This window comes from Leucopleurus acutus (assembly GCF_964270905.1).
Source record: "Leucopleurus acutus genome assembly, chromosome: 5".
In the NCBI taxonomy this organism is placed as follows: Eukaryota; Metazoa; Chordata; class Mammalia; order Artiodactyla; family Delphinidae; genus Leucopleurus; species Leucopleurus acutus.
This window is the reverse complement of record NC_139147.1, coordinates 104,883,530-104,909,086: the sequence shown is the minus strand read 5'-3', so window position 1 is coordinate 104,909,086 and position 25,557 is coordinate 104,883,530. Positions and strand designations below refer to the sequence as shown.

Here is a 25,557-nt window from a genome sequence, read left to right as displayed (position 1 = left end):
GATGGAGAGCGGGTGGCCCTACTCGGCGCTCCGTCGGGAGGCGGCGCTGCAGGGAGGCGGGGCCAGGGGTGGGTACCTGGGGGCGGGGGCCGTCCGAGGGTGGCGGGCCAGGGGTCGGGCTTGCCCGGGGACCCCGCGCCGCGACTCTGCGCGAATTTCTCTTTCGTTTTGGGCCAGGCCGGAGGCGGCGGGGCCGTCCCGGAACGACTGCGGCCGGTGCACTGGGAGTTAATCCGAAAGCGCCGCAAGCCCCGCGGGCCAGACTCCACGTGTCACCGAGAAGCTGATGTAGAGAGGAGACAGAGAGAGAAAGAAAGCAAGAGACCAGAGTCCCGGGAAAGTCCTGCCGCGCCTCGGGCAATTATAAAAATGTGACCCCCCGGGTCGGCCTTCCAGCCACCACCCTCACCTGCCGCGTGCACCCGTCTGCGTCCAGCTGCCCGCTCGGTTCGGTGCCCCCGCAGCGCCGCTCAGCATGTGCCCGCCTCGCAGTAAGTAACCAGCCCGAGACTAGCGCTCGGCGCTTGGGTGGGGAGGGGCGGCGGCCGGGAAGAGGAGGCAGAAACTTGGGACAGGCTCCGCGGAGCCTGGAAAGCAGTCAGCAATCTTCGGGCAGAGGAGAACGAAAGGAGGAAAGGCATCGCGGACTTACCCTGCGCTCGATAGGAATCGTCTCTTTTAACCTTGAAAGAGCCCTGTGAGCTAAGTATTATGCCCACTTCACAGATGAGAAACTGAGGCCCCACGGGATGGTTTCTTGCCCAGGGTCCTAGGCTACAGCTCTAAGAGGGCGGATCCCAGCCGGCTTCAAAGCGAGGCTTTGTCACCCCACTGCTTACAAAATACTGGGTCGCTTCACCACCTGGCCTCACTTTCCCTCCACCTGAAATGGAGACTTTCTCTGGGTGAACTCTGTCCACACCCCTATCTGAACTCACAAGGTGGCCGTGACAGCGAGTAGGCTTCTAACGCTAGCACAGAGCGCTGTCCTACAAGAACCCGATTCATCTCTCAGTTGTTGAAGGAAGACTGGAAACGGGTGGAGGGAGGCAGGTGCCCAGAAGAAGTGGATGGGTGGAGATGGCCAGAAGAGATGGAAGATGGAGGTAGGCCAGCTCATCCTGCCCCTCCGTTCCCTTTCAGGACTCCTCCTTGTGGCCACCCTGGTCCTCCTCCACCACCTGGACCACTTTAGTTTGGCCAGGAGTCTACCCGCCACCACAGCGGGCCCCGGAATGTTCCAGTGCCTCAACCACTCCCAAAACCTGCTGAGAGCCGTCAGCAACACCCTTGAGAAGGTGAGCTTTTCAATGTCCTGGTTCCCACTTAGCAGCCTCTGTAGTGAAGGGGCATCTCCGAACCCCTGGTCACCTGAAGGAACTGCAGGGAAATTGTGGAAGTTAATCAGGAGCTGTCAAGAGAAGAAGAGGGGCCTTCCCTGGTGGCTCAGTGGTTGAGAGTCCGCCTGCCGATGCAGGGGTCGCGGGTTCGTGCCCCGGTCCGGGAAGATCCCACATGCCGCGGAGCGGCTGGGCCCATGAGCCATGGCCGCTGAGCCTGTGCGTCCGGAGCCTGTGCTCCGCAACGGGAGAGGCCCCAACAGTGAGAGGCCGCGTACCGCAAAAAAAAAAAAAAAAAAAAAAAGAGAAGAAGAGGGAACTTTACACATGGCCCAACTATTAGCTAAAGAGTTGCAGTGAAACTGTGTCTCCAGAGAAAGCAGAAGGGGTAATAAATTATAATGGCATTCGTTTGGGCTGTGTCTACACAGAGGAAAGTGGATACTTACAGTGTTCCTTGTAGCCTGCCAACAGAGATGGAATTGTGTCAGGCCCACACTGTTCCTCTGACATACTTATCAATCCAGGAAACCGCTATTAGGGGCGGCCTGTGTGCTCCAGGGCTTGCGAAGATGAATTAGCCTTGTGTCTAATGCTCCTCTCCAGCTTCCAGTCTGGTGACTCGGCTTGTTGCTAGAGCATCACATTTCAGGGAGCTCGTGACAGTGCACATCCAGGCTTCATTTTCTGGGGAGAGAGTTATCTAATTTTATTTACAGCTTCAGTCATCTTTTTAGCTTTCATATTTTAATGTAAAAAAATTTATTTTTCTTCCTTTAAAAGCACTCCAACATCTTTTGCTTTTGCTGCAACGGCCTAAGACTGATGTTTTAAAAGATGTCCTTTCGCCTTCCTGCTCTCTAGTAAATCTTCCTTGAAGATTTCTAGCTTGTTGCTTTATGAATATCTTAAAGGAAGCTCAATGCCACGAGTCCTTCTTAAAGAACTCTTTTTTTCCCCTTCTAATCTTTCATAACTTGCTGCCAGTTTTTCCTTACAGTTCAATCCATCTTAATTAAAAAGGCAGCTCACCAAGTGAAAACTGCAGAGATAGGTGCTTTGATTCCTAAAGAAAGGTTCCATATGGGTAAAATTTAGGAGCTCCTATTTACATAGATGCTTTATGTGAAAAAGCTGACTCTTCTACTCCCAGATGCAGCACCAAAGGTGAAAGATTGCAGAATTCAATTTGATTTTTTAATATGATTCCTGCATCAGTTTTGCCAGAACAAATCAGCTGGCTACTTGCAGAGAAAATAGAGGTGGCAAATGCATGTGACTCACAGGCCATATCTAGTCCACAGATCTGTAGAGTTTAGCCATGTCTTTTTTATTTCATTCTGATTTTTGAGTTTCATGCCATTGAAAAAGTAGACCTCCCATATAAGGATCCAAATTTCCAGCTTCTCCTGAAAAGATCTGAAAAACTATAGCAGTGGGCCCACATTTTCAAGTCTAATTTTTTTTGGCTCTATGTATTCATTTTTTTTCATTCAACAAGTACTTATTGAGTGCCTACTGTATGCCAGGCACTATTTTATAGATTCTTGAAGGTCCTCTTTTTTAACCATGCAATAGTAATAGAGAGAGAGTCGCCGTTTTCATTTTGGAATAAAGGAAAGCAGTTATCACGGAAATAAAACTATTGTGTTATTTGGAGATTTTTTTTTCTTATTGAAGTATAATTGCAAATCTAACTTTCTAGAACCTGCTCGGGATAGCAGCTGCCTCGATCTGCTTGAACAGTGTATTCATTTTCTATTGCTGCTGTAACAGATTGCCACAAATTTAGTGGCTTTAAACAACACAAATTTATTATCTTACAGCCCTGGAGTTCAGAAATCCAAAATGGGTCTCACTGGAGTAAAATTAAGGTGTCAACAGAGCTGTATCCCTTTCTGGAGACTCTAGGGGAGAATCCAATTTTCTTGCCTTTTCCAGCTTCTAAAAGCAGCCCACATTCCTTGGTGGCCCCCTTCCATCCTCAAAGCCAACAGATGAGACTTAATCATGCTGCATCACTCTGAGCTTGACTCTCTTGCCTCTCTCTTCTGCTTATAAGGACCCAGTGATTACACTGGACCCACCCAGACACTCCAGGATAACCTCTCTATTTTAGAGTCAGCTGATTAGCACACTTAAATTCATCTGCGACCTTAATTCGCCTTTGCCACGTAACGTAACCTAGTCTGTGGTTCCAGGGATTGGGAGGTGGCTATCTTTGGCAGGGGCATTATTCTGCTTACCACAGACAGGAGTTTTACTGCTTGTACCCCAGCATGTTCTGTACTCTCAAGCTTTGATTCACGGCTCACGCTGTTCCCTCAGCCTGAAATTCCCCCTCCTCTGTAGATGCCCCATCTCTGGGGAAGACTTTGCTTCCTTTCCACCCCCTTCCCAGAGCCTTCTGACCCTTCTCAGCCCTTCTCACTTGCCAGCATGTCTCCTGGTCATTTGGGCACTTGCCTGACTCCACAGCTGAACTTGGAATTCTGGGGGACATAATATAGTCCCCTTCTTTGTCACCTTCCTCTGTACCTAGCACAGTGCCTGGCACACATCAGGCTTGTTAAATGGAACAATGATCTCGCTCTTCAATCAAAAAGTCATCGACTTCTCAATATCATAATTATAGTCAACATGCCTGTAAGATGACATGTGTGTGTGTGTGCGCGCACACGCGTGTGTGTACACCACATAGTAAATCTCCGCTTGTCTTTAAGGTTGCATGTTTGTTATGTTCATCATGTAGTGACCTAACAGTCCCCCTTTAGAAGCTGTTCTTGAAAAAGATATTCATAAAACACAGCCATGCTGACAAAAGGAAAACAACGTTTTCACCAGAAGCAAGTGTCACAGCGTGGTGTAGAGGCTGATTAGCACAGCCTGTTGAAATGATTTATAGTGTTTACGTAATGGAAAAACATATCATCCAGAGAAACATGTCCTAAGCAAAAGGGGAGGAGGGATGGAGAGAGAGTGTACATGATCGGTTTCCTTTTGTCTTATGAAGACCCTAAAATTCCTACAGATCAGAGGTGGAGGTCAAGGGCAGCCGGCTCTAGCTTTGGTGCCAGTGCCATGGGGAGCTGGGTGCCTTGTTAATCTTGTAGACTGGGTTTCTCTTTATGTTTTACAGGCCAGACAAACCCTAGAATTTTACTCCTGCACTTCTGAAGAGATTGATCATGAAGATATCACCAAAGATAGAACCAGCACAGTGGAGGCCTGCTTACCACTGGAATTAGCCACGGTATAGAGGGGTTTCCTCCCAAAGTTTGTAATACAGTTAAGAGCTGTGCATCAGACCTCGTCTTCTTCCAAAAATGTGCATGTTTCTGGGGTCCATCACCATGGGACTTTAACAGGTCCCATTGTAGAAGTTCAACTTGGAAAAAAAATTTATAAAAACGTGGTTTTTCACAACAGTGTGAGATATACTTAACAGTACTGAACTGTACACTTAAAAATAGTTAAAATGGTAAATTTTACATGTATTTTTTACCACAGTAAAATATATATATATATATATATATATATATATATGTTTGAGAAGAAAAGTCAGAAAAATTTACATTAAGAATTAGTAATTAATGTCTTTGATGTGTGGTTTTTTTTTTTTTTGGCTCTAGAATGAGAGTTGCCTGGCTTCCAGAGAGACCACTTTAATAACTGTAAGTCAGAAAATTGAAGGTTTTAGCTCATGTTATGAATTCATGTCATTGACATCTGATTATTTTTTCTTCTAGAATGGGAGTTGCCTGTCTTCCAGAAGGAGCTCTTTTATGACGGTAAGACACAAAATTCTTTCCTCAAATGCAATGGCAGGGGAAGGGGGGGTATGTTTTTAGCCCATCTCAGTAGTTCCTTCCCCTCTTTGTCGTATTATGCAGACCCTGTGCCTTAGCAGTATCTATGAGGACTTGAAGATGTACCACATGGAGTTCCAGGCCATGAACGCAAAGCTCCTGATGGATCCTAAGAGGCAGATCTTTGTGGATCAGGACATGCTGGCGGCTATTGCTGAGCTGATGCAGGTAAGGCCTTCTTCATGCTGAGACCGCCAGCCAGGGTCCCTGATGAAGGGGTATAGCATCAGCCCTTCCTGGGTTGGGGGAGGCCTGAAATGCCCCCTTCTGAAGCCAGCTACATATTGGGGGAGACAGCCTTGGGGGCACCCTCTAGAGAGAGGGCAACGTAAGCAGGTCACATTAAGGAAAGCAGCCTCCTGCTTGTGGACCATGCGGTACGCACCAGGCTCTGGGCAAAGGTGCATACATTTCCTTATGCTGTCCCCTTGGCAACCACTTGGGATCTGTGCAAATGAGGAGACCAATGCTTAGAGGGTTAGCCACTGGTCTGAGGTCACACAGCTTGGAAGCGGCAGAGGCAGGATTTAAACCCCCATCAAAGGCATTCCACTGCACTCATCTTCTCATGCATCTCTAAAGCCTCTGGGATGTACATGCAAGGGGCTGGCATGCATATCTGCAAATACTGCTAGAGAAGACAAGCGGGGCTGGTGCCTGGATATGATGCGTGCTGAACCAAAATGTGAATGAAAGAAAAGAATGACCTATCACCTGGGGACAGCCACAGTGTTACTCATAGACAAGAACGTGCTTTGTAACTTTCTGAATCACCATAGCACATGATGCTAACATAAAACACAGAATTTTTTGTAAACAGAATTATCCACTTAAGAAAGAGCAGGGTGAGTGCCATGTTGGCCAGGGCATGGGATAAAAATACGGCATCAGAAATGATTGTCTGAAAAGAAATTTATTTCATTCACCCTTTTTAAATTTTTTTTTTGGGGGGGGGTACCAGATTACTGGTTTGAAAGGCAGTGAACACCGTGCAAGTATCAAAGAATGTTACCATCTAGAGAGTTGTAGATGATATTTCATTTTCAGGACCAAGAGTCGAATCAGTTCTACCAGTAATCAGACAACTATGCCCAGACCTTTTGTCCCTCTGTGCCTCAGTTTCTTCCTCTGTAAAATGGGATGACTTTACCCACCCCACCTTTCTTTTAGGCTTTTTGTGAGGAAGTACAAGCAAAACTGCTGATCATTGTGCAAATATATGGTCTTGCATTGTGTTATCAAATTAAAGGGCTCAAACTGTCAGGTTTATTTATCTCACACGAATAAGTGTCTTTAGTCAACAGGTCTGATACTGACTGAGAGTTTCCAATCAATAGCAACCCATCACCTCCCCGTTCTGAAAAGGATGCCGCTTCTTAATGTAACATATAAAAATTAATTACATATCACAGCAGATGTCATCTTAACAGAATTGTTCCTTGCTAAAATACAACTCCCACTGATGATTTTCTAAATAGCTCTCAGGGTCTTTTCAGAGCTCCCTGAAGATCCGTGTGCCTGGATAATGAGCATTTCTTCTCTCAGGTTCTGCCTGCCCATCTGGCTGGGAGTAGATTTGCTTTGGTTTAGGAGATGCAGTGAGGGAGTGGGTTGCAGGCTCTGAGACGTGTATTGGCTTCACCCATCTTTACGGATGAACGTTTTAATTTTGGAATACTGTCTATGTCATGCTCAATATTTATTCTCCTAGGCCCTGAATTCCCACAGCAAGATTGTGTCACAGAAACCCTCCCTGGAAGAACTGGATTTTTATAAGACTAAAGTCAAGCTCTGCATACTTCTTCATGCCTTCAGAATTCGTGTGGTGACCATCGACAGAATGATGAGCTATCTGAGTTCTTCCTAAAAAGCCGAGGTCTCTCCTAAACTTAAAGTCATTTTTATAAATATTGGAACCAAAGAAATTGTAATAGGGCACGGGTTAAGAACTGGGGCGGGGGTGGCTTGACCTGTTCCTACTTAAGCTGGTACAGGAATTCTCATGCTTGTTTACATTAGTCATTACTCCAGATTTGCAGGATGTGACTGTTCTGTCCACATGATCCCTTTGATCAAGTCTATTTCATATTTACTATGGATAAGTTATTTTTAAGTTTTCATGAGCAAATTGATGAGGGGAAATGTCCTCCCAGAACGTGTTTTTCTTTTTTTCCCTTTAATAGAAGAGCAAGAATTTATAAGCTATTTCAGTACCAAAGAGTTTGTAGGAACAAACACTCAAGCATAATTTATTTTAAAATATTTATTTATATAATTTTGTGTTCATGAAAGCATGTGAACTTATATTTATTTATGTTATATTTATTAAGATATTTATTGTCAAGTGAATTTGAGATATACCTTATGTTGTTTTAAAATAAAATGACTGAATTAAAGTCATTCTCATATTTTTCTAATGTGATTGGAATATTTGAGTGTTAAAATACACATCATGGGAAAACTGAAAACTCTGATGAAATTTGAACAAAATCACCTTAGAAAGAATGCCATGATATTCTTACTCATTTCCTGGTTCCTTTAGTCTCACATTTTAAAGGGAGCCTCATAAGGCTAGATCTGACTTAATACTGAGGCCGTTGAGTGAGTTAGTTTTTGAGAATATACTTTATTACTTTTGTTCAACATCTGAATCTAAATATAAAATACATAAAAATGTTTTTCCCTATTAACCACAGCCCCATAACATACTGTGCATTAAACAAATACATAATAATATCCACTAACTGGGAAAAGCATCATTAAGAGGTCTTCTAGTCAAATTATTCTAATTTTTGTGACCCTTGGGCTCTCAGGGGGAAGTTGCTTCTAAATTACAACTAGAAAAACTCTCCCTTTGCTTTAAATTAGATAGAACTTCTGCCTGAACCACATGGATAACTGCCTTCCTCTGGCTTAAGAGATGTGCTTTTTAATTCTTTAAACCATGAGAATTTTAGAAGATTTACCTGATGGAATACCATGTAATTTTCAAACTCTGATAATCACATTCCTCCTTAATATGAAAAGGTCATAAGAAATGAACGATTCAGAGTCCGTCCTGTCCCCCCTACCTTTCCTCATGTGAATCCTCCCCTCCAGAGCTCAATTCTTATCCCTGTAAACAGGGAGGGGAATGTGTATGGCCACCCCAGGTCCTCACTTGTGGGGAAACTTACGCGTTTCTCAGAGTCTCACCCTACTTGATGTACAATGAGATAGAAATCATCAAGCTGGAGCCCATCACATACCTTCTTTTCTTGAGGAATTCCTCCCCAAGCCTGGATGATGGGCAGGTGATTCACAGGTAGGAGCTTCTTGCCTTTAAGTATCGGTTTTGGGGTCGGCAGCTTCGATTGCGGCGAGAACTCATGGCTTTGATGAAGCTGGCACTGTAGAGTTGCTGCCATCCCCGCCCCGACCCTGCTTTCCTCTCCTTCCTCCCCCCGCCCCCCCATTGAATGGCGACTTGTCTGTTGTCTGTGCCCAGAAACAAGGAGAGGAAAGCCTGTTGACTGTGCTACAGACTGGGTTTATGCAAAGGGACAAAGTGGCACACAAAGGGTCGCTTTCGTTCTGGAAATTGCCATGACGTATGCTTCAGAAACATGACTGGCCCAAGAAACAACTTCCAACTAATTCCATTCTTCACTACACGGTCAGTTTTCTGGTTTTTTTTGTTTTAAGCCTGGGTCTGCCGTTTATAACTTGTATGATGTGGCCATGTTGTTTTGCCCTCACCCTACCCGTTTCCTCTTCTAAGTGAAGATAGGGACTTCCCTGGCAGTCCAGTGGTTAGGACTCCGCGCTGCCACTGCAGGGGGCATGGGTTCGATCCCTGGTCAGGGAACTAAGATCCCACAAGCCACGCGGCCGGGCCAAAAACAACAAAAAAAGTGAAGATACTACTAGAACCTTGATCTGATTGATCAGGGGCTAAATGGAGCAACTCCTACAAAGCACTAGCGTTGCACCTGGCACATAATCTGTACACAATAAACGTGAGCCATCGTTGACAATGTTTATTAGCCTCTGGGTTTGGTGACCGGGCCAAATTGGTTAAAGCCTCTTTGCTACTACTTTCTTATCTGTGAAATTCAGAAAACTGTAGCCCCTATTTCACAGCGCTCTTGTGAGGACTGAATCACTCAGTACAGCGCTGGCATCTAGTTAGTGCCGAACACCAATTTTTTTAAATTGTTAGACTGTTTGCTTGAAGACCTCAGTGACGCCCTGTCCCTCCAGGGCACTCAGCTATCCGGGGCGTTCAGCAGAGGAGGCCATCTGGTGCAAGACACGAGAGCAAAAAAAGCAGGGTCCTGCCTTTCCAGAACAGAGGGTGGGAGCAAAGTAACTTGGTGAGACCGAGGTCCCCCCTAAAAACAGGCCCCAGACCTAGACTACTAGAGACATTTGATAACAAATTACTTTTTTAAAAAAAAATAAACAGTTTAAGTGTTTCTCACACGTAAAAATGACTGAATCAGAGAATTAACATAAAAAACAGCTGACAGGTGCCCTACTGAGAGCCAAGAGCTTTGGGGAAAGAGGTCAGTTCTGGAGCGTGGTCTGGCCAGACATCCAAAGGTGGGTTTGGGAAAACTCAAGAGATGCACAAGGGCCTTAGACACCTTAAGGAGGAAAGAAAACATGGGAGGGGAGAAAACCAGCTTTGTCTGAAGCCAGCACAGACAGAGACCGTGAGTCCCACTGGCCATGTCACCCTGGGCCATGCGGTTGTTGTCCTTGTTTAAGGACAAAACATTTGGTTTTAGCTAGCGTAACTGTGGCTTCCTAGTTTAAGGCAGAGTGCACCTACAATATCGCTGTGGACTGAACATTTGTGTTCCCTTAAAATTCATATGTTGAAGCCCTGATCCCCAGTGTGACGGTATTAGGAGACGGGGCCTTTAGGAGGTTAGGTCATAAGCATGGAGCCCTCATAGTGGGGTTAGTGCCCTTACAAGAGACTTGGAGAGATCTCCCCCCAACTTCCATGTGAGGACACAGTGATAGGTGGCCTGCTGCAAACCAGGGATAGCTCTCACCAGACACCAAATCCACCAGCACCCTCATCTTGGACCTCCCAACTTCAAGAACTGTGAGAAACACACGTCTGTTGTTTAAGCCGCCCAGTCTGCAGTTTTTTGTTGTAGTAGTCTGAGCTGAGAAAACTTTTAAGTAAGTCAGAAAGAGAAAAACAAATACCGTATGCTAACACATATATATGGAATCTAAGAAAAAAAAAAAAGGTCCTGAAGAACCTAGGGGCAAGATGGGAATAAAGACACAGACCTACTAGAGAATGGACTTGAGGATATGGGGAGGGGGAAGGGTAAGCTGTGACAAAGTGAGAGAGAGGCATGGACATATATACACTACCAAACGTAAAATAGCTAGCTAGTGGGAAGCAGCCGCATAGCACAGGGAGATCAGCTCGGTGCTTTGTGACCGCCTAGAGGGGTGGGATAGGAAGGGTGGGATGGGGGGAGACACAAGAGGTAGGAGATATGGGGATATATGTATACGTATAGCTGATTCACTTTGTTATAAAGCAGAAACTAACACACCATTGTAAAGCAATTTTACTCCAATAAAGATGTTAAAAAAAAAAAAAAGAAAAAACCCAATGACAATTTTCCAAAAACTGAATTGTATCAACTTTTCGGTTGAAATGTATTTGGTCAGAACAAGTCAAAAACTTTAGTTGCATGTACGTATCTTTGAGTATATTAAAATTATGAGTATAAATTATGACATCAATGTAACATCAGAGACAATACACTCACGTAACCTTTTTCAGAAGCAATAGGAACTAATGCTTACTCCGTGCTTACTAAGTGCCAGGCATGTTTCTACAAGTGTTTACCACAAATGCACAGAATCCTCCCAAAAACCCTAGGAGGAGGTGCTATTACCTTCCCCTTTTTATAGATGAGGAAACTAAACCAAGAGGCCATAGACACTTACAGGGTAAGTGGCAGATGCTGGGATCTGAACCCAGGTGGCCTGGCTCTGGCCTATGCACACAACCCCAGTATCCTTTGCTTCTCATATGAAGGTCACACAGTAACTCATCGTAACCATGCAAACAGCATCATAGTTACTTATGCTTCTCCTCTCTCCCTCACTACACTGTGAGAGCTTCAAGTACAGGAAATGTCATGTTATTCAAGTATTTGTGTACTTGGGCCCCAGCACTCAAAGATGGTAGAGAAAGGCAAATCTTCATGGGTTTCCACACTTTTCTCATTTCTTTTCCTAATCTAGGAATACATGAGAAAGTCTTTAGTCTTTAAAAATCAAATTATTCCCAATTACAAAAAAAAAGTTAAAAATTGTAAAATGCACGTGCTTGCTCGGCTCAAAACCATTATACGTGCTTAGAATGGGGGAAAACCCAACATTCATTAACAATTCATTCATCGTTTTTGGTTTTTTGGCCTCAAACAAAGGTTTATTTCTTGCTTGAGGTACATGCTCATTGCTTATCAGCTGGGGGCTCTGCTCTCACGGTTCTCTTCTGGAACACAGGCTGATGGAGCATCAGCTGTCATCTGCTGTCATCATTGCAGAGGGAAAGGAAGGCTGGAAGGTCTCCACAAGCCTGCTGACTTAAATAATTTACATGTCTATGGTTTGGCATTATGCGATCCCTTCAGGAGCAAGGTGCCGCCCAAACATCCGTCACTGGTGAACTGGAAAGGGGTTTACCTCCCATTGCAGACATCGTAGATACAAACTCCTGGACGACAGCTCCCAGAGACCCAAGCAGTCATCTTATCAGCTGGTTCCCACGCTGCCCCCGACACGAGTGGGTCAGGGGTCCAGCAGGGTGCCTCGATGACCCCTCATCAGCCCCCAGAAACCCCCCAGCAGAGCAGCTCCACTTCTGAACGCTTTACCAATGCAGGTTCCAGGTGAGATTTCCTTTCACAAAAGGCTCCTACAGCTAAAGAAAGAACAGAACTCAGCCAAGCCCCTCCCCGCAGTTAAGTTTTTATAAGTCCCAAAACCATCTTTTAGATTTCTCAACTTGCTTGAAAATAAAACACTGCTATAAATGCATAGATCAGACCCCCTTCTAAAAATGAAACTCGTGCCAAAGGGTACAAGCAGACAGCAAGAATGTACTTCTGCAGAATAAAGATAGCAGCCTAACTACAGGGTGTTTAACCGGAAATTTACATCACGATTGGAATAAATTGGATCTTAAATCCTCTGGAGGCTCAAGGCTGGAAGTCCCAGTTAAAGAAGCAGGAAGAACTTCAGAACTCTGCACTCAGAATTCAACCCCAGGGCCTCTGTTTTAGTACCAGCAGCCACAGAGCCATTAACAGAAATGCTCAAGCCCTGGAATGTGGGCTGGAAAAGATGCATTCCCAAGCAGTCTGGAATCCCCACCTTCAGCAAACAGTGTGCTGCTTCAACCCAAGAAGGACTTCCAGCAACCGCCACAGGCTGGGCCAACCGCTGAAAACCACTGTCCTCGTGAGAGCACTCTTAAATATCGGCAAATACACTGGCCTCTTCAGAAAATGGAGTGGAAACACACTTCCACATGATGAAGCAGGGAAGAAAGGTTGTCCCCTAAAGCAATCCAAAAAAATAACAATACGTGCCCCCAATATGCAGAAAAATCCTGTTAACAGAGATGCACAAGTAAGGAACTAATTATGAATCCGCCTGGTTTTACATAAAAACATACCTCCCCATCCATGGGGTGGCGGGGCGACACACTCTATCTAAATCATTCCTGGAGTGAGAAGGGTTAGGGGATGTGCAGGTTCTCCTGAATCTGTGCAAACTCCTGGGTTGGTTTATCCTGGCTTACACTCACTCGGCCTCAGTCCAAGAACTGGGGCTGGGAGCAAAACCAACTAACGCCCCAACAGCCAAGATAATAGTAACCAAGGAATATGATGCTTTAAAAAGTAATGTGTCGGGCTTCCCTGGTGGTGCAGTGGTTGAGAGTCTGCCTGCCGATGCAGGGGACACGGGTTCGTGCCCTGGTCTGGGAGGATTCCACATGCCACGGAGCGGTTGGCCCATGAGCCATGGCTGCTGGGCCTGCGCGTCCGGAGCCTGTGCTCCACAATGGGAGAGGCCACAACAGTGAGACGCCCGCGTACCGCCAAAAAAAAAAAAAAAAAAAAAGTAATGTGTCAGTAAATAATAATACAAAGAAGACATATTAGCACTGTACAAATGCAGATTTATTGTTCTTCCCTTTATCCACAGTAGGAAAAAGTTGGAAATTGTTAGGAAAGCAGCTTATATACAAAGCACTTCCGAAATTATGCTTTTCTTTGGAAAACAACTTATAAAAAATAATAAACGTTTAAAACATTCAAGTCCTTTAAGTATTTTACACTTCTGAAGGTTAAAACTCCATGTGTTTCCTATAATATATAGAACAATTTAAAAAAAAACTCATAAAGTGACATTGATTTGAATTCCACAGAATCCCTGACCATTAGAAATACGTTCTTTCCTATAAAGTCAATTTGTTCTTCACAGGCAAAGCTATAGTTAAAGTGTGTTTCTCTAATTCATTGAGATTGAATTTTACTCTCCAGCTAATGTCTTCAGGAGACTAATAGTAATTTATAGTTTCTTCAAATAAGTTAACATATCCAAAATGTTAATCACCACATGCATAATTCTGGGAGAGTGACAGTCTCTATACATACCAAAAAAAAAAAAAAAGATTTCACCCATTAACAAGAGCCAATATGGCCCATGATTCCCTGGGGCAAGTCCTCTTTGAGAAGAGATGACAGTTTTCCCTTGGTCCTGGCTAAGGCTATTTCTGAGTGGCATTCCTGTGCTCCCCACCCGCCAACCCTCCCCAAAGTAAATGACCCAGGGGCCAAAGTCAAGAAATGTAGTGTTTGGCCTGGTGATTTCTGAAGGTTGATGAACCTGCAGGGACTCTGAAGATGGACCCAGCTGAACTTGCCCAGTGAGATGAGGCAATCACCTCTGAGGGTTTGCACCAACACTGACGGGGAGAGGATTACATTCCTTTCTAATCACCCTAGGACCAGGTAACATGATTGGTTTAATGCTTTAACAGACCACTAGCCAGATTGGTTAGTAATGTGAGACGTGGAAATCACACCCCACATAAAAAGACATATTGTACCTGGAGGCACATAAGTGTCTGACTGCGTGGGAGCTAAAAGAACAGGAACCTCTCTTTATTATTAATGTCATTAGGAAAAAAGCTAAACGAAATTGTGCCATTTAAGTACTCCAACACTTAACTGCTAAAAATGTTTCAAACACTTGATATATATTTCATAGTTCACAGACTCCAAAAGGAAAACTATCGCACTTCTCACCTGACTGCGTTGCGTCATTTTAAGCACCCTTTGCAAGTGTATTTGTTTGGGTGGGGAAGCGGGTGGGAAGGTGTGAGTGGGAGGTACCAAAAAAAAAAAAAAAAAAAAAATCTTGATATTGCAGAGGTTTTTTTCTTCCTCAGGGTTTCCAAATCTTTCATTCCCTTTGCCCCTGAATAATGTGAGCTGTGGGCAGCCTGTGAAAGGAGCTGCTTCCACAGGCTGTGCAGCTCTAGATTCCGGAGTCCACACCCAATTACCACGGCGAGGGTCTTTGCAGGTAAAAGTTCCTGAAGCTTCCTTTTTCAGCTCATCTTCCAAACTTCACGTTTCCTGTAAGAAACCTAACAAAATAGAGAAATGAATTCAGAGATTCATTGTTGTGGGGGGGAAGGGGCACATGCTTTTAAAGAAAGTCACTTGTCCATTTCAAAAAAGAATTCCTGGGCGTGGCTGGGTTTCCCTGAGCTGAAGATAAACCAGTACAATTTTTTAAGGTTGTAGTTACAAGATACTAAAACGTCCCGATAAAAAAACAAAATTCAGCCAATGAGCCAGACATTTTGGCTACATGAGGGCATAAAACACTGGTAAATCTCTGGCTTTTTGTTTGTTTGTTTTTAACTCACAGAAGATTTTTCTCCTATTTAACGAGGGGAATGGACTAAGAAGCTTTTACGATCCCCTTCACTGCTAAAATATGTCACAAACCCTTGTCAGCAAGTCAAGCGTCTAGTGAGGTCAACAGCAGAGAAAAAGAAAACAAAAAATGACAACCCATTCTACAGGATTTGTGAGATAGTCAGAGTTCCAAGCCTTCCTTTGATGGAAGAGGCTGTGATTATTTCCTTATCACGGCACAGAGGCCAGACCGTCAAGAGGCAGAAGTGCCTAAATGCAAATAAGTAGATTTCCACATGTGGGCCTCAGTGACTTACATAATTTCAACATACCCAAGAAAAAGAATGAAAAATTTGATACTGAAAAACTGGCTCTTCTATCTGCTTGCAGCTTTTGCATCCAAACAATGGTGGGGGGGGGGGGGTTCAGAAAGCTTGCCCACCACACCTGACAGCATCCTGAGAGTTGGCCGCCCCAGACTTTGACTTTTCATATAAGCTTCTGGGGAGCTGACACACTTTTACATTCTTTAAGGAATAAAAAGTCCAAATGGAATTCCAAATAAAAACCTCTCTCTGATTTGCTGAGGCTTCTGAGAAGTAACACCACATTTGTTAATCATGGTAACAATATATAATAATCAAAGCTGTGAATTGGCTTGACCTTGATTCTAACAATGTGCTAATAAGTAAGTCAAGCCACAAAAAAAGAAGTGCTTAAAACAAAGAAAGGAACCCTGTGGTTTTCTGGATTGAGACCAGAAACAACTCCCTTTAGCTCTCTCTTGGGTTCTGCTCTTTCCCTTCCCTTCTTTGCTGCTGGAGGTTGACTAGTGCCACACAGTGGCCTCCTGGAGCACTGCTTCAGCACCACAGAAGGCCTAGAAGGATCAATGAATGCTACCAGTCAGGTCCCTGCCTGAGCCTCACTACCTGCCTGGAGCTTTACAAGCAGTACCTCTTTTCGTTATCACACCAGACCCAGGACACTGGGCTTTTGCATCCATTTGACAGATGGGAACATAGAGGTTTAAAGTCAGGTAAGGAATTTGCTTAGTCATGGATATATCATACAACACAGGGAATACAGCCAGTAGTTTATAACTACAAATGGAGTATAACCTGTAAAATCTGTGAATCACTATATTGCACACCTGTGACATATAATATTATATATCAACTATACGTCAATAAAAAAAAAATGTTTTCTGCCTAGTCACAAACCTAGCCAGCACTCGAGATGGGATTTGAACACTTCCTGTGACTGCATACACAAGCCACCTTTACTTAGATTATGGCAGCCCACATGCTGACTGCTACAGCATTTGCACAGTTCTCTAAACCCGACCTTATAAATACACAAGCAACACATTCTATAATAGAAAGTTGCTATTTGCAAAGACGCAGCTTGATTTCAAGTAAATGACTAAGATAACTTCCTGCTTACCTTTCAGCACATCTTGGACTTCAACTGAATTGATGTTTTTCAAGCAGTTCCATAAATTCTGAGCTGTGGCGTTGCTCTGCTCCTTTTCTTGCCACTTCTTCAGCATCCTAAACTTATTGATTGTGACATCTTCTTTCTTCTCCAGGATAGCATCAATGTCGCTGATCTTCAACTTCAGGTTGGCAATGGCAATCTTTACCCACTCCTTTCCCAACTTCTCAGCAAGGTTAATCAACTGAGTGTCTGTTAACAAGGTTTTAGTCTTCACGCCATCTAAAAGCACATGAAGAATTCAGTTGTTCCTCTAAACGCTTCATTTACAGCCATTTACAATGAAAACGTATTCTCTTTATATAGAAAAAGAAACCATGATTCGAAACTTTAATAACTGCTTTTAAAATATATTTAAGTGTCGGGCTTCCCTGGTGGTGCAGTGGTTGAGAGTCTGCCTGCCGATGCAGGGGACACGGGTTCGTGCCCCGGTCCAGGAAGATCCCACATGCCGCGGAGCGGCTGGGCCCGTGAGCCATGGCCGCTGAGCCTGCGCGTCCGGAGCCTGTGCTCCACAACGGGAGAGGCCACAACAGTGAGAGGCCCGTGTACCGAAAAAATATATAAATATATATATATATATATATATATTTATTTATTTATTTATTTATTTAAGTGTCAAAGAAAATCCCTGCTTTCCCAACTATTTTAAGGACCAAAGAAAACAATTTCATACAACATTAAACTGGGGTATAATGCTCACATGATAATTCAATAATTCAGGGAATGAAATTGTTTTATAAAGCAGCACAAATTAGGTTGGAGTAAAAAAAAAACAAATCAGGCACCAAAAATAATTTATGTGGCTCAAAAAGAAACATATACAGCTTTTGCCCTTGCCCAGCTCCGCAACTTCATCTAAGTGTTAACACCACATACAAAATGCTACCTTTAGTGGTCAATAAAGAGAACAGCAAGAGATATGAATTGCAGTCTCCATTCCACCATCTCCTGGCATTAGGGGAAAGAGCACATTCCACAGAAAAGCCAGGGGACGGAATCTGTAATATCTGTTGCTCACTAAGAAACAGTGTCATAATCTTGGAAGGGTATATGTTTGCCAATGGAAACCACTGGCCCCATAAAAAATATCAGCCCTAGCAGTAAGGTGGATTTTCTACATTCCCACTTTTCAGCTGGTTGAGCTACGGTGCAGCAAAGCGCATCGGGTACGGAGTCTCGGTTGAGGATCCTCAAGGCCTTACAAACACTGGAGGTGACATCAGAAAGGAATAAGAGGGAGGAAGAATCCTTCCTGCCCCTCCTCCAGGACCGTGACGCTTTCACTCATCTACAGCCAATCTGTTAAAGTGAACCTAACGTTTGTATTGGACCCTAACGCACTTCAGTTTCCTCTCTAACGTTCTAGACTGAAGAATGGGTTCTGAAGGATGGCCCCTGCCCCACAGTGGTCTCCTGATACATGGGATCTGTCAAAAAAGTAAGTTCTCAGGACCATCCCCAAAGCCCCCAAAATGTTATGTGGCAGCCTGAATGGGAGGGGAGTTTGGGGGAGAACGGATACATGTATATGTATGGCTGAGCCCCTCTGCTGTGCGCCTGAAACTATCACAACATTGTTCATTGGCTGTACTCCAATATAAAATAAAAAGTTTTTTTAAAAAAAATAAATCTTATTAATTTATTCGCTACTACACTGTCACCTCTAAAAAGGTTGGAAATCTTAATTTCTAGGTAGTATTTGATCATTTTAATTCTATTTCTAGTTACTTGCTGTTGGAGCTAATTTTAAATAGCCAAATAATTGCAAGAAAAAAACTTTCCCTATATTATCAATTTAATATAAAATTGTTTCCCATTCAGTTATAAATGAGTAAGTTCTGAGGATCTAATACACAGCATGGTGACTATAGTTAATTAATACTGTGCTGTACACTTGAAATTTGCTAAGAGAGTAGGTCTTATGCATTCTCACTACCACCAAAAAAAAAAAAAAAAGGCTATGTGAGATGATAGATGTGCTAATTAACTTCACTGGTAAATATTTCACAATATATGCATACATCAAAACATCCCATTGTGCACTTGAAGTATACACAATTTTGTCAATTATATCTCGATAAAACTGGAAAAATATTGTATCCCAATTTGGTTAGCTTTTAAAATAACTCCAGAGCCTCATTTTGATGTTCATTAAATAGAAACAATAAACTTTTCTCTAGTGACATACAGTAAAATCAGACATATGTCATCCTCACAACCTCCTGCTCTAGCATGTGAAGAATAGCTTATTTTAATCTATAGAGAGTTTATCTGCTTTTAGAGATTCGTACCTTCTTACAGTGGTAGAATAAAAGGTATTTTGATGAAAGGGTTAATCTGGGGAGTTACGTGAGGCCCCCAAAGCCTTGAGATCTTGTCTCATATAATTTGAGTCTGGGTATTTTCACTTAAATTTGTGAAATCTGGCTGGACTTGAATTTTGAGGTACATACTCCATCTTCTGGCTCCTTGGAGTATTGTTTTTAAATGTTTAAATCTCTACTGTATTTTCACAACTATCAAGCCTTGGTCTCTGCCATTTAATTGGAAGAAATTAAGTTGACCTTTGTCTCCAATAACTGAGCTGGCGGCTCCTTCCCCCAAAAGTAGCTAATAACTTTGAGGCCAGTGAGTGCACACATGGACATTCACTATTTACTCCTTCAATGAATATTCACTGTCTTCTACATAAAAGGCTGCAGGCTCAGTGTTATGGGAAAATGCACAGGCGGACAGGCCACGGCCCCTGTCCCTACGGGCTGCAGGAGCTTCCCCTGGCCCTCCATTCTACTTTCACCGAGGGAAGGGGAGGAGTGCGCAGTCAAGCTGGAAAAGTAAGCTGGGGCAGACCAAGAAGGACCCTTGTCCAGCCCTAAGGAGCTGGGACACAGGGGGAAAGCATCTGGGAGGGCACACACGCCTAGGAGGTGGCTCCAGGAGGACTGACCCAAAAAGCACATGTGTTGCATGGAAGTCAATGGGGGAGACGAGGGAAAACGACTCATAGCCACGGATGACGTTTTTACAAACCTGAAGTGCCAATCTGCTTCATCCTTTTATCATAGACCACCTCATCGGGTAAGCTGCTACTCATCTTTCGCCGCCTATTACCTTTAAAAAACAACAACAGCAAAACATTGGCTTTCCCTTAGGGTCCTTATTATCTACCCATCTTCAAACTAGAGTTCTTTTTAAAAAAATCATCATTGAGATAGAAACAAATTGAAAATGGATTCAAAGGTCGATCCGATGATTAAGAGTTATGGAACACTGAACAGATCCTTAACGTTACCGTATTTGCACAGCAGAATTAAAATTCTAGTGGATGGAAGGTATAGACGAGTTTAACGTCCAGTTACGAGCACTTACCACTTGTGCTGCTTTTCGAAATGTTCGGGTTCTGATCATGCTGAACCCAGTCACCTGTTAAATTACAATAAGCAGCAATTGGAAAAAATGGTTTTGAAACTGGAAGTAAAGCAATCGATTTATGAGAGCACCTGAAACCCCAGGGTCTCGGCAACCTCTCTCAAGTTCAAATATGAGTTTGGGGTTTTAACTTAGTATGTATGCAAATGCACTGGGCTTGAACTCTTGAGATAAATAACAAGTACTCCTTCCAACACGTCTTGCGGGACAAGTGTTTCCCAGACTTCAGTCATCCGCACATCACTGTCATGATATCTGCCATACCCATCTGCCAGGTGAAATGTCATTCGCTCCGTATTTCTTTAAATCTACAACTACCGTAAATAGAACAGTGGCTTCATGTGCCATATGGAGACGGAAGCCATAAAAATAAACATCGTTAAATTTTAAGTGTATTTGTATGTACTCCACGTAAAAGAATCTCATAGATGTATTATCATTCTGTACGTGAGGGGTTCTTTCTGGACACTTCACCTGTGATTCGACACCACCTGCCCCATGTGAAATTCAGCCCCTGCTCTAACCGATGCCTACGTGTCAGGCAGGCCTTCCGCAGCTTCCTTTAGTGAAGATGCCTAATAGTGATGGGCAATTTCAGTTCATTGTTAGCTTAGGCCGCCAAAATAATGGAGACCAGAACCATCTTACAATGCAGAATATTATTAAGTAAGTTTAAAAAAAGAAGTCTTAAAAAGTGGCCTTTAAAATTGCCAAGAGGCTTAGTCTAGAAGAACATCTGTCATTCAGGCTGCTACACGTTAAATACCTTTATTCCCATGGCATTGGCTGTGGTTAAAAAGTAACATCTTTCAGGTTCATTTATTTGAGCATATTAATGAATACCGAGCAAAAATACTACAATCCCCAATACACAGTCCCAACTAGGACTCTTCCCAGCTAAGTAACTGTAGTTTGGATAAAAGGGCCTGTTTCAAACTGGCTAACTTAAGGGTATAATATTGAGAACAGGAGTCACACCTATGGAAAAGCTTCCTGCTTAAACTAGCACAGAATTCCAAACTGATTAGACTGGGTTTCGTTTCTGGAGTATAAAGACATGAGAGCAAATATGGACTCTGTGCACCCACTGACTCTGGGGATTTGGACGCTGGGTGCCTGAGAAGGAGAGCCGGCACTTCTGCCCAGGAGCTGGGGCCTCTGTTTCTCTTAATCGAATGTTTTCATATTACAGTGATGGGACAGACAACTACTCTATTTGCTTTTCCACCCAGGCCACCCGCCCCGCCTCAACCCCCAAACAGAGTTTTCATTCAAGATACAAAACACTCACACTCTCTCAGTTTTGCTTTCCACACAATTTCCTCGGAATCCATTTCAACCAAAAGTAATTTAAACTCCACTGGTTGCTCCAAATACACTTCACTATAACTTTTCAATTTTAAAAGTGAACCATCCACAAATTCAATTTCCTTTAAAAAAAAAAACAAACGTGATTTTCTGAAATTTAAAAGTTGCGTTAGTTAACAACATAAGATGTCAGATAAGGAATAATGGCAATGAGAAGGGTTAGTGCTTGAATGCTCACTGAAATTTTGACCTTGGAAATCCCACTCCTTAATCGTACATCCTCCCACTCTCCTGCTTCTAATCCCTCCTTACTCTTACTCCAAAATGTTTTTCTACCTCATTGAAGCTTCTAGTCCCGTGGCCCTAGTTTTCTAAAGTGTAACTTTTCAGCCTTTCCTGATTTCAACGTTTCATCTTTCCCAAATGGCGCCTGTGCTCACCCCATCAGCCACCCTATCCTAGGTGCTTTTAAACTCCTCACCATCTTTTTCCTAGATCGTTCTCCAGTCTGCAGTTGATTCCGCGTTTATAGAACTACGTGCAGTGTTTTGTCCATGTGTCCTCATTGAACACCGCCGTCCCCCAACAAATCCTCGTATCGCTATTTTATGGATAAAGAATCCCAGAGAAGCGTATGAACTTGCCCAGGTCCACACCTAGGAAGTGGCGGAACTGGAATTTGAATCCACACCTCGTGACTCCAGAGTGTGAGCTCTTAACCACTACACAGACTGCCTCCTGCCTTCCACCTCCTCTGCTGCTCTCCAGGCTGGCTAGCAAGGCTGGCGGGAGAAATACATCTTTTAAAAACTATCAGTGACCTGCACTGGGCATCACCATCACAAACCAATGGTCTTAACCTGTCCCCCACCCTTTCCGTTCCAAGTCACTAGTATTATCTTCACAACCTTCTAAGGGTCAGTCACCAGGGCCTACAATGCTGAGACAGCGCCCTCTCCTGGCCCTACTCCTCCTAAATCCCTCCACGTTCAGCTTCTCCAGAACTATCCTGGGGCCTCCAGCCCAACTGCACATCCCCGCCCCCTCACTTAGACACCAGCAGCCCCTCTTCCGGGAGAGCTTCGGAAAGCTCATCTCTTCCGGGGAATCCCTCACCCTTCAAACCCAGAACAAACATCACCCATGTGAAAAGCATTCCTGGAGACCCACTGCACTTCGTACCCATCTCTATAGTAACACATTATGTTAAAATTATTTCTTTTCATGAATGGAGTATTTCTCTCACTTTGAGGGAGAAGACTGTGACTTATTTGTTTTTTAATTCTTAGCTCTTATCTCAAGCTGACTGGTAATAGGCACTTCTGATCTTAACTGTAATAGGCACTTAACTGATCAATGTCAGTTAAGCAAATCATTAACCGTCTAAAACTAATAAGAACACCTTACACAGTTTGATAACTTTCAGAGTGCTTCCAAACCATTACTTGGCATGATCCTTACAGCAATCCTGGGAGATTATCCCCATTTTATTGAACAGAAATGTGGTTAACAGAACGTAGACTATTTAAAGCCCTCCAGCTATCAACATCTTTTGTAAGAATGAACTCCTGGGACCCCCTCGGTGTCTTGCTGGGCACGTCCATCCATTCAACATGTATTATTCCCTCTCCTAGTGGTTCTTAAACGTGGCAGCACATTATAGTCACCTTGGGAGCTTTAATAAGCCCAATGCCCAGGCCATTCCCAGACCAATTAAGTCAGCATCTCTGGAGGTGGGACCCAGGCCACGGAATGTTTTTAAAGCTCCTCAGGGAATTTCACTATGCAGCAAAGGCCAAGAATCACTGCTCTAAGCACACCCTTCTAATTTAATTCCACTTCCCAGACAAGGTTGCCGTTTGCTTCTCGTGATTGTTTTGATGTACCATCTGCCAGGGCCTGATCAGCTTAGAAGGGCTGAGAATCAGCCTCTCAGATCCCAGTGTGGGGACAGTGGCTTGAGAGGCCAAGGGCAGTCGGGGCCCTGGGCGAGCCCTCCAACGCCCAGGTGTGTGCAGATCGCCCACCTGCTTTGCACATTAGTTTCCTCAGCCATGTTGTTGTAAGGCTCAAATGGTTCAAAGGGTGTGGAGAGACGCTTTGAAACTGGAAAGGAAGGAAGGTTATAGAAGACTGTCTGACCAACCCGACTGCTTCTACAGGGCACGAGGCCCCTAATAATATAATAAAACAGTACAACATGGACCACTGCCATTAGCTCTCTTGGCTCACATTTTAATTTAATGGAATCAAAACATGTTTTCAACTTTTCATAAACTGTAAAACAAACAAACAAACAAAAGGAGGTGTACAAAAGGAATTTCCATGCGGACATGCAGACTAGAGAAGCTGTGGCATATGCTCAGAGCACATAATGAAAATAAGTTTTAAAAATAAACTAAGTCATTTCCGAGAAACCAAGATCACTTACAAATGTCATTGTGTGTACAGTGAATAGTTCAAATCTAACAACAATTTGTCCTCATAACTATTTTTCAAATGCCTTCCAGTAAGAAAAGCCCAATATCCCTTGCTAACATTGTTTGAAGAACTTAATTTAAAATGCAAGAACATTTAAAACCTTTTTAAAGGGCAAGAGATTGGATAGTCTATTTTTCCAATGACTGCAGATAAATCCTGAAATTCAACTGCATTTTTGGAATAAACAACAAGTTTAGCAAAACAACTGCCTTCTTAGAAACTGGGAAATAAAAAAGGAAAACAAAATGCATTATTTTGAATATCTTCAAAACACCGTATCTAAGAAATATACATCCTTGCTACTACTCCAAGGTGGTTTTTAAAATACCTACCTCGGGGGTGATTTCAGCTTCTGGATCACTGATCAGCCTGTACTTCTTCCCATTCTGCAACAACTTCTGGCAAACGGGAGGCTTGTCGATTTTCATGAATTTCTTAGAGGAGTGCTTTACAGACTTGGAAATATCCTGAAGGAGGAAATAGGTTTTGGTTTCGAAATCCATCAGCAACAACTGTCAGAGACCTAAGAGCCAGGCTGTGCATGTGCCAGCTGCATTATCTTCACTTCCTCCTACAGAACGACAGCGGGAGAGTAGCTTTCACAGTGCTCACAAGGGAAAAAAGCCACAGAGGCTGAGTCGCCTGTGATCTGCACTTCCGGCACCCAGATCACCAAACATCTTCCTGCGAAAGCACTACAGCCAAAAGCAACACTTATACCCTGTGTGTCACCAAAAAATCTGCTTCTGAAGAATCTGAGAAAATTAAATTAGCACTAGCATTACACATTTGTATTACTAACTACATGCCCATCGTGTGAACAGAAAGCAACTCTTTTACTGTACATGGTTCCAGCCTACTCAGAGTTTGTTTCCATCCTTATTTTCACAACTATCCCTTTGACATGGCCCTAGAGGGGACACTGACTTTACATGTAATGTTCGAATGCCCCCAAGAGGTTAATGTAACCTTTGGCCCAAGCTCCCTTGGTAAAGCAGCTGTACAGCTGAACATGAAATTTAGGTTTCCTGAGGCAGAGTTCAAGGAAACCTTTTCCTACATAGGAAAAACATCAACCCAAGAAGAAAGGTGCAAAAATAAAACATCAGCCAGGAAGGACATCCTGCCTTATGTATGCCACACTCTCCATTGTTCTGGTGGCATCCTTCTCTACATTTGCTGATACAATCAGCTCCCTACCCCAGCTTCCCAGGAAGTGTGGAATAACGCTCTTTTAATTAATTGATTTTACTTTAAAAAAATATAAAGTTCATCAGATAATAGTACTTATTCCAAATCTAATGCTAATTATACATTTTTTTAACTTTTTATTTTATATTGGAGTATAGCCGATTAACAATGTTGTGAAAGTTTCAGGTGCACAGCAAAGCGACTCAGCCATACATATACATGTATCCATTCTCCCTCAGACTCCCTCCCGTCCAGGCTGCCACATAACACTGAGCAGAGTGCCCTGTGCTATACTAATTATACTTTAGATGTGATTATTTTTATACCATTTTAAAGACTATTTTCCCAACGGAAAGTATTATCTTTAAGGAGACTACAGGAAGCATATTCGACTTGCTTAGGAGGAAACTAAGAACCTATTACTTAATCAAGTTTTTATACTTTAATACATATTGCTAATTAAAATCAGTATAA

The 25,557-nt window shown here is 43.3% G+C and overlaps 2 protein-coding genes across 4 annotated transcripts in view; one reads left to right on the top strand and one right to left on the bottom strand.

Moving 5' to 3' along the window:
* Positions 1 to 460: 460 nt before the first annotated feature.
* IL12A (interleukin 12A) lies at positions 461 to 7,076 on the top strand (the record flags this gene model as incomplete). Of its 3 annotated transcripts, XM_082839484.1 has the most annotated exons (7): positions 476 to 491; positions 1,144 to 1,298; positions 4,480 to 4,593; positions 4,973 to 5,014; positions 5,090 to 5,131; positions 5,234 to 5,377; positions 6,921 to 7,076. In XM_082839484.1, the coding sequence occupies 7 exons, from the start codon at positions 476 to 478 to the stop codon at positions 7,074 to 7,076; spliced, it is 669 nt and encodes a 222-aa protein (XP_082695610.1). The 3 variants fall into 3 exon arrangements, with proteins under 3 accessions (XP_082695611.1, XP_082695610.1, XP_082695609.1); XM_082839485.1 differs by lacking the exon at positions 4,973 to 5,014 and having other exon boundaries at positions 461 to 491; XM_082839483.1 differs by lacking the exon at positions 476 to 491 and having other exon boundaries at positions 1,071 to 1,298.
* A 6,102-nt stretch (positions 7,077 to 13,178) lies between these two features.
* Positions 13,179 to 25,557, bottom strand: part of LOC309961784 (uncharacterized protein) — a gene marked incomplete at its 5' end in the record, with an annotated part of 37,573 nt that continues 25,194 nt past the window's right edge. The window contains 6 exons of the mRNA XM_082839276.1: positions 13,179 to 14,897; positions 16,621 to 16,893; positions 19,705 to 19,785; positions 20,044 to 20,097; positions 21,395 to 21,533; positions 24,225 to 24,359. Of these exons, the coding sequence (XP_082695402.1) occupies positions 14,878 to 14,897; positions 16,621 to 16,893; positions 19,705 to 19,785; positions 20,044 to 20,097; positions 21,395 to 21,533; positions 24,225 to 24,359 (702 nt within the window). The 3' untranslated portion in view covers positions 13,179 to 14,877. The remainder of the gene's footprint in view (positions 14,898 to 16,620; positions 16,894 to 19,704; positions 19,786 to 20,043; positions 20,098 to 21,394; positions 21,534 to 24,224; positions 24,360 to 25,557) is intronic.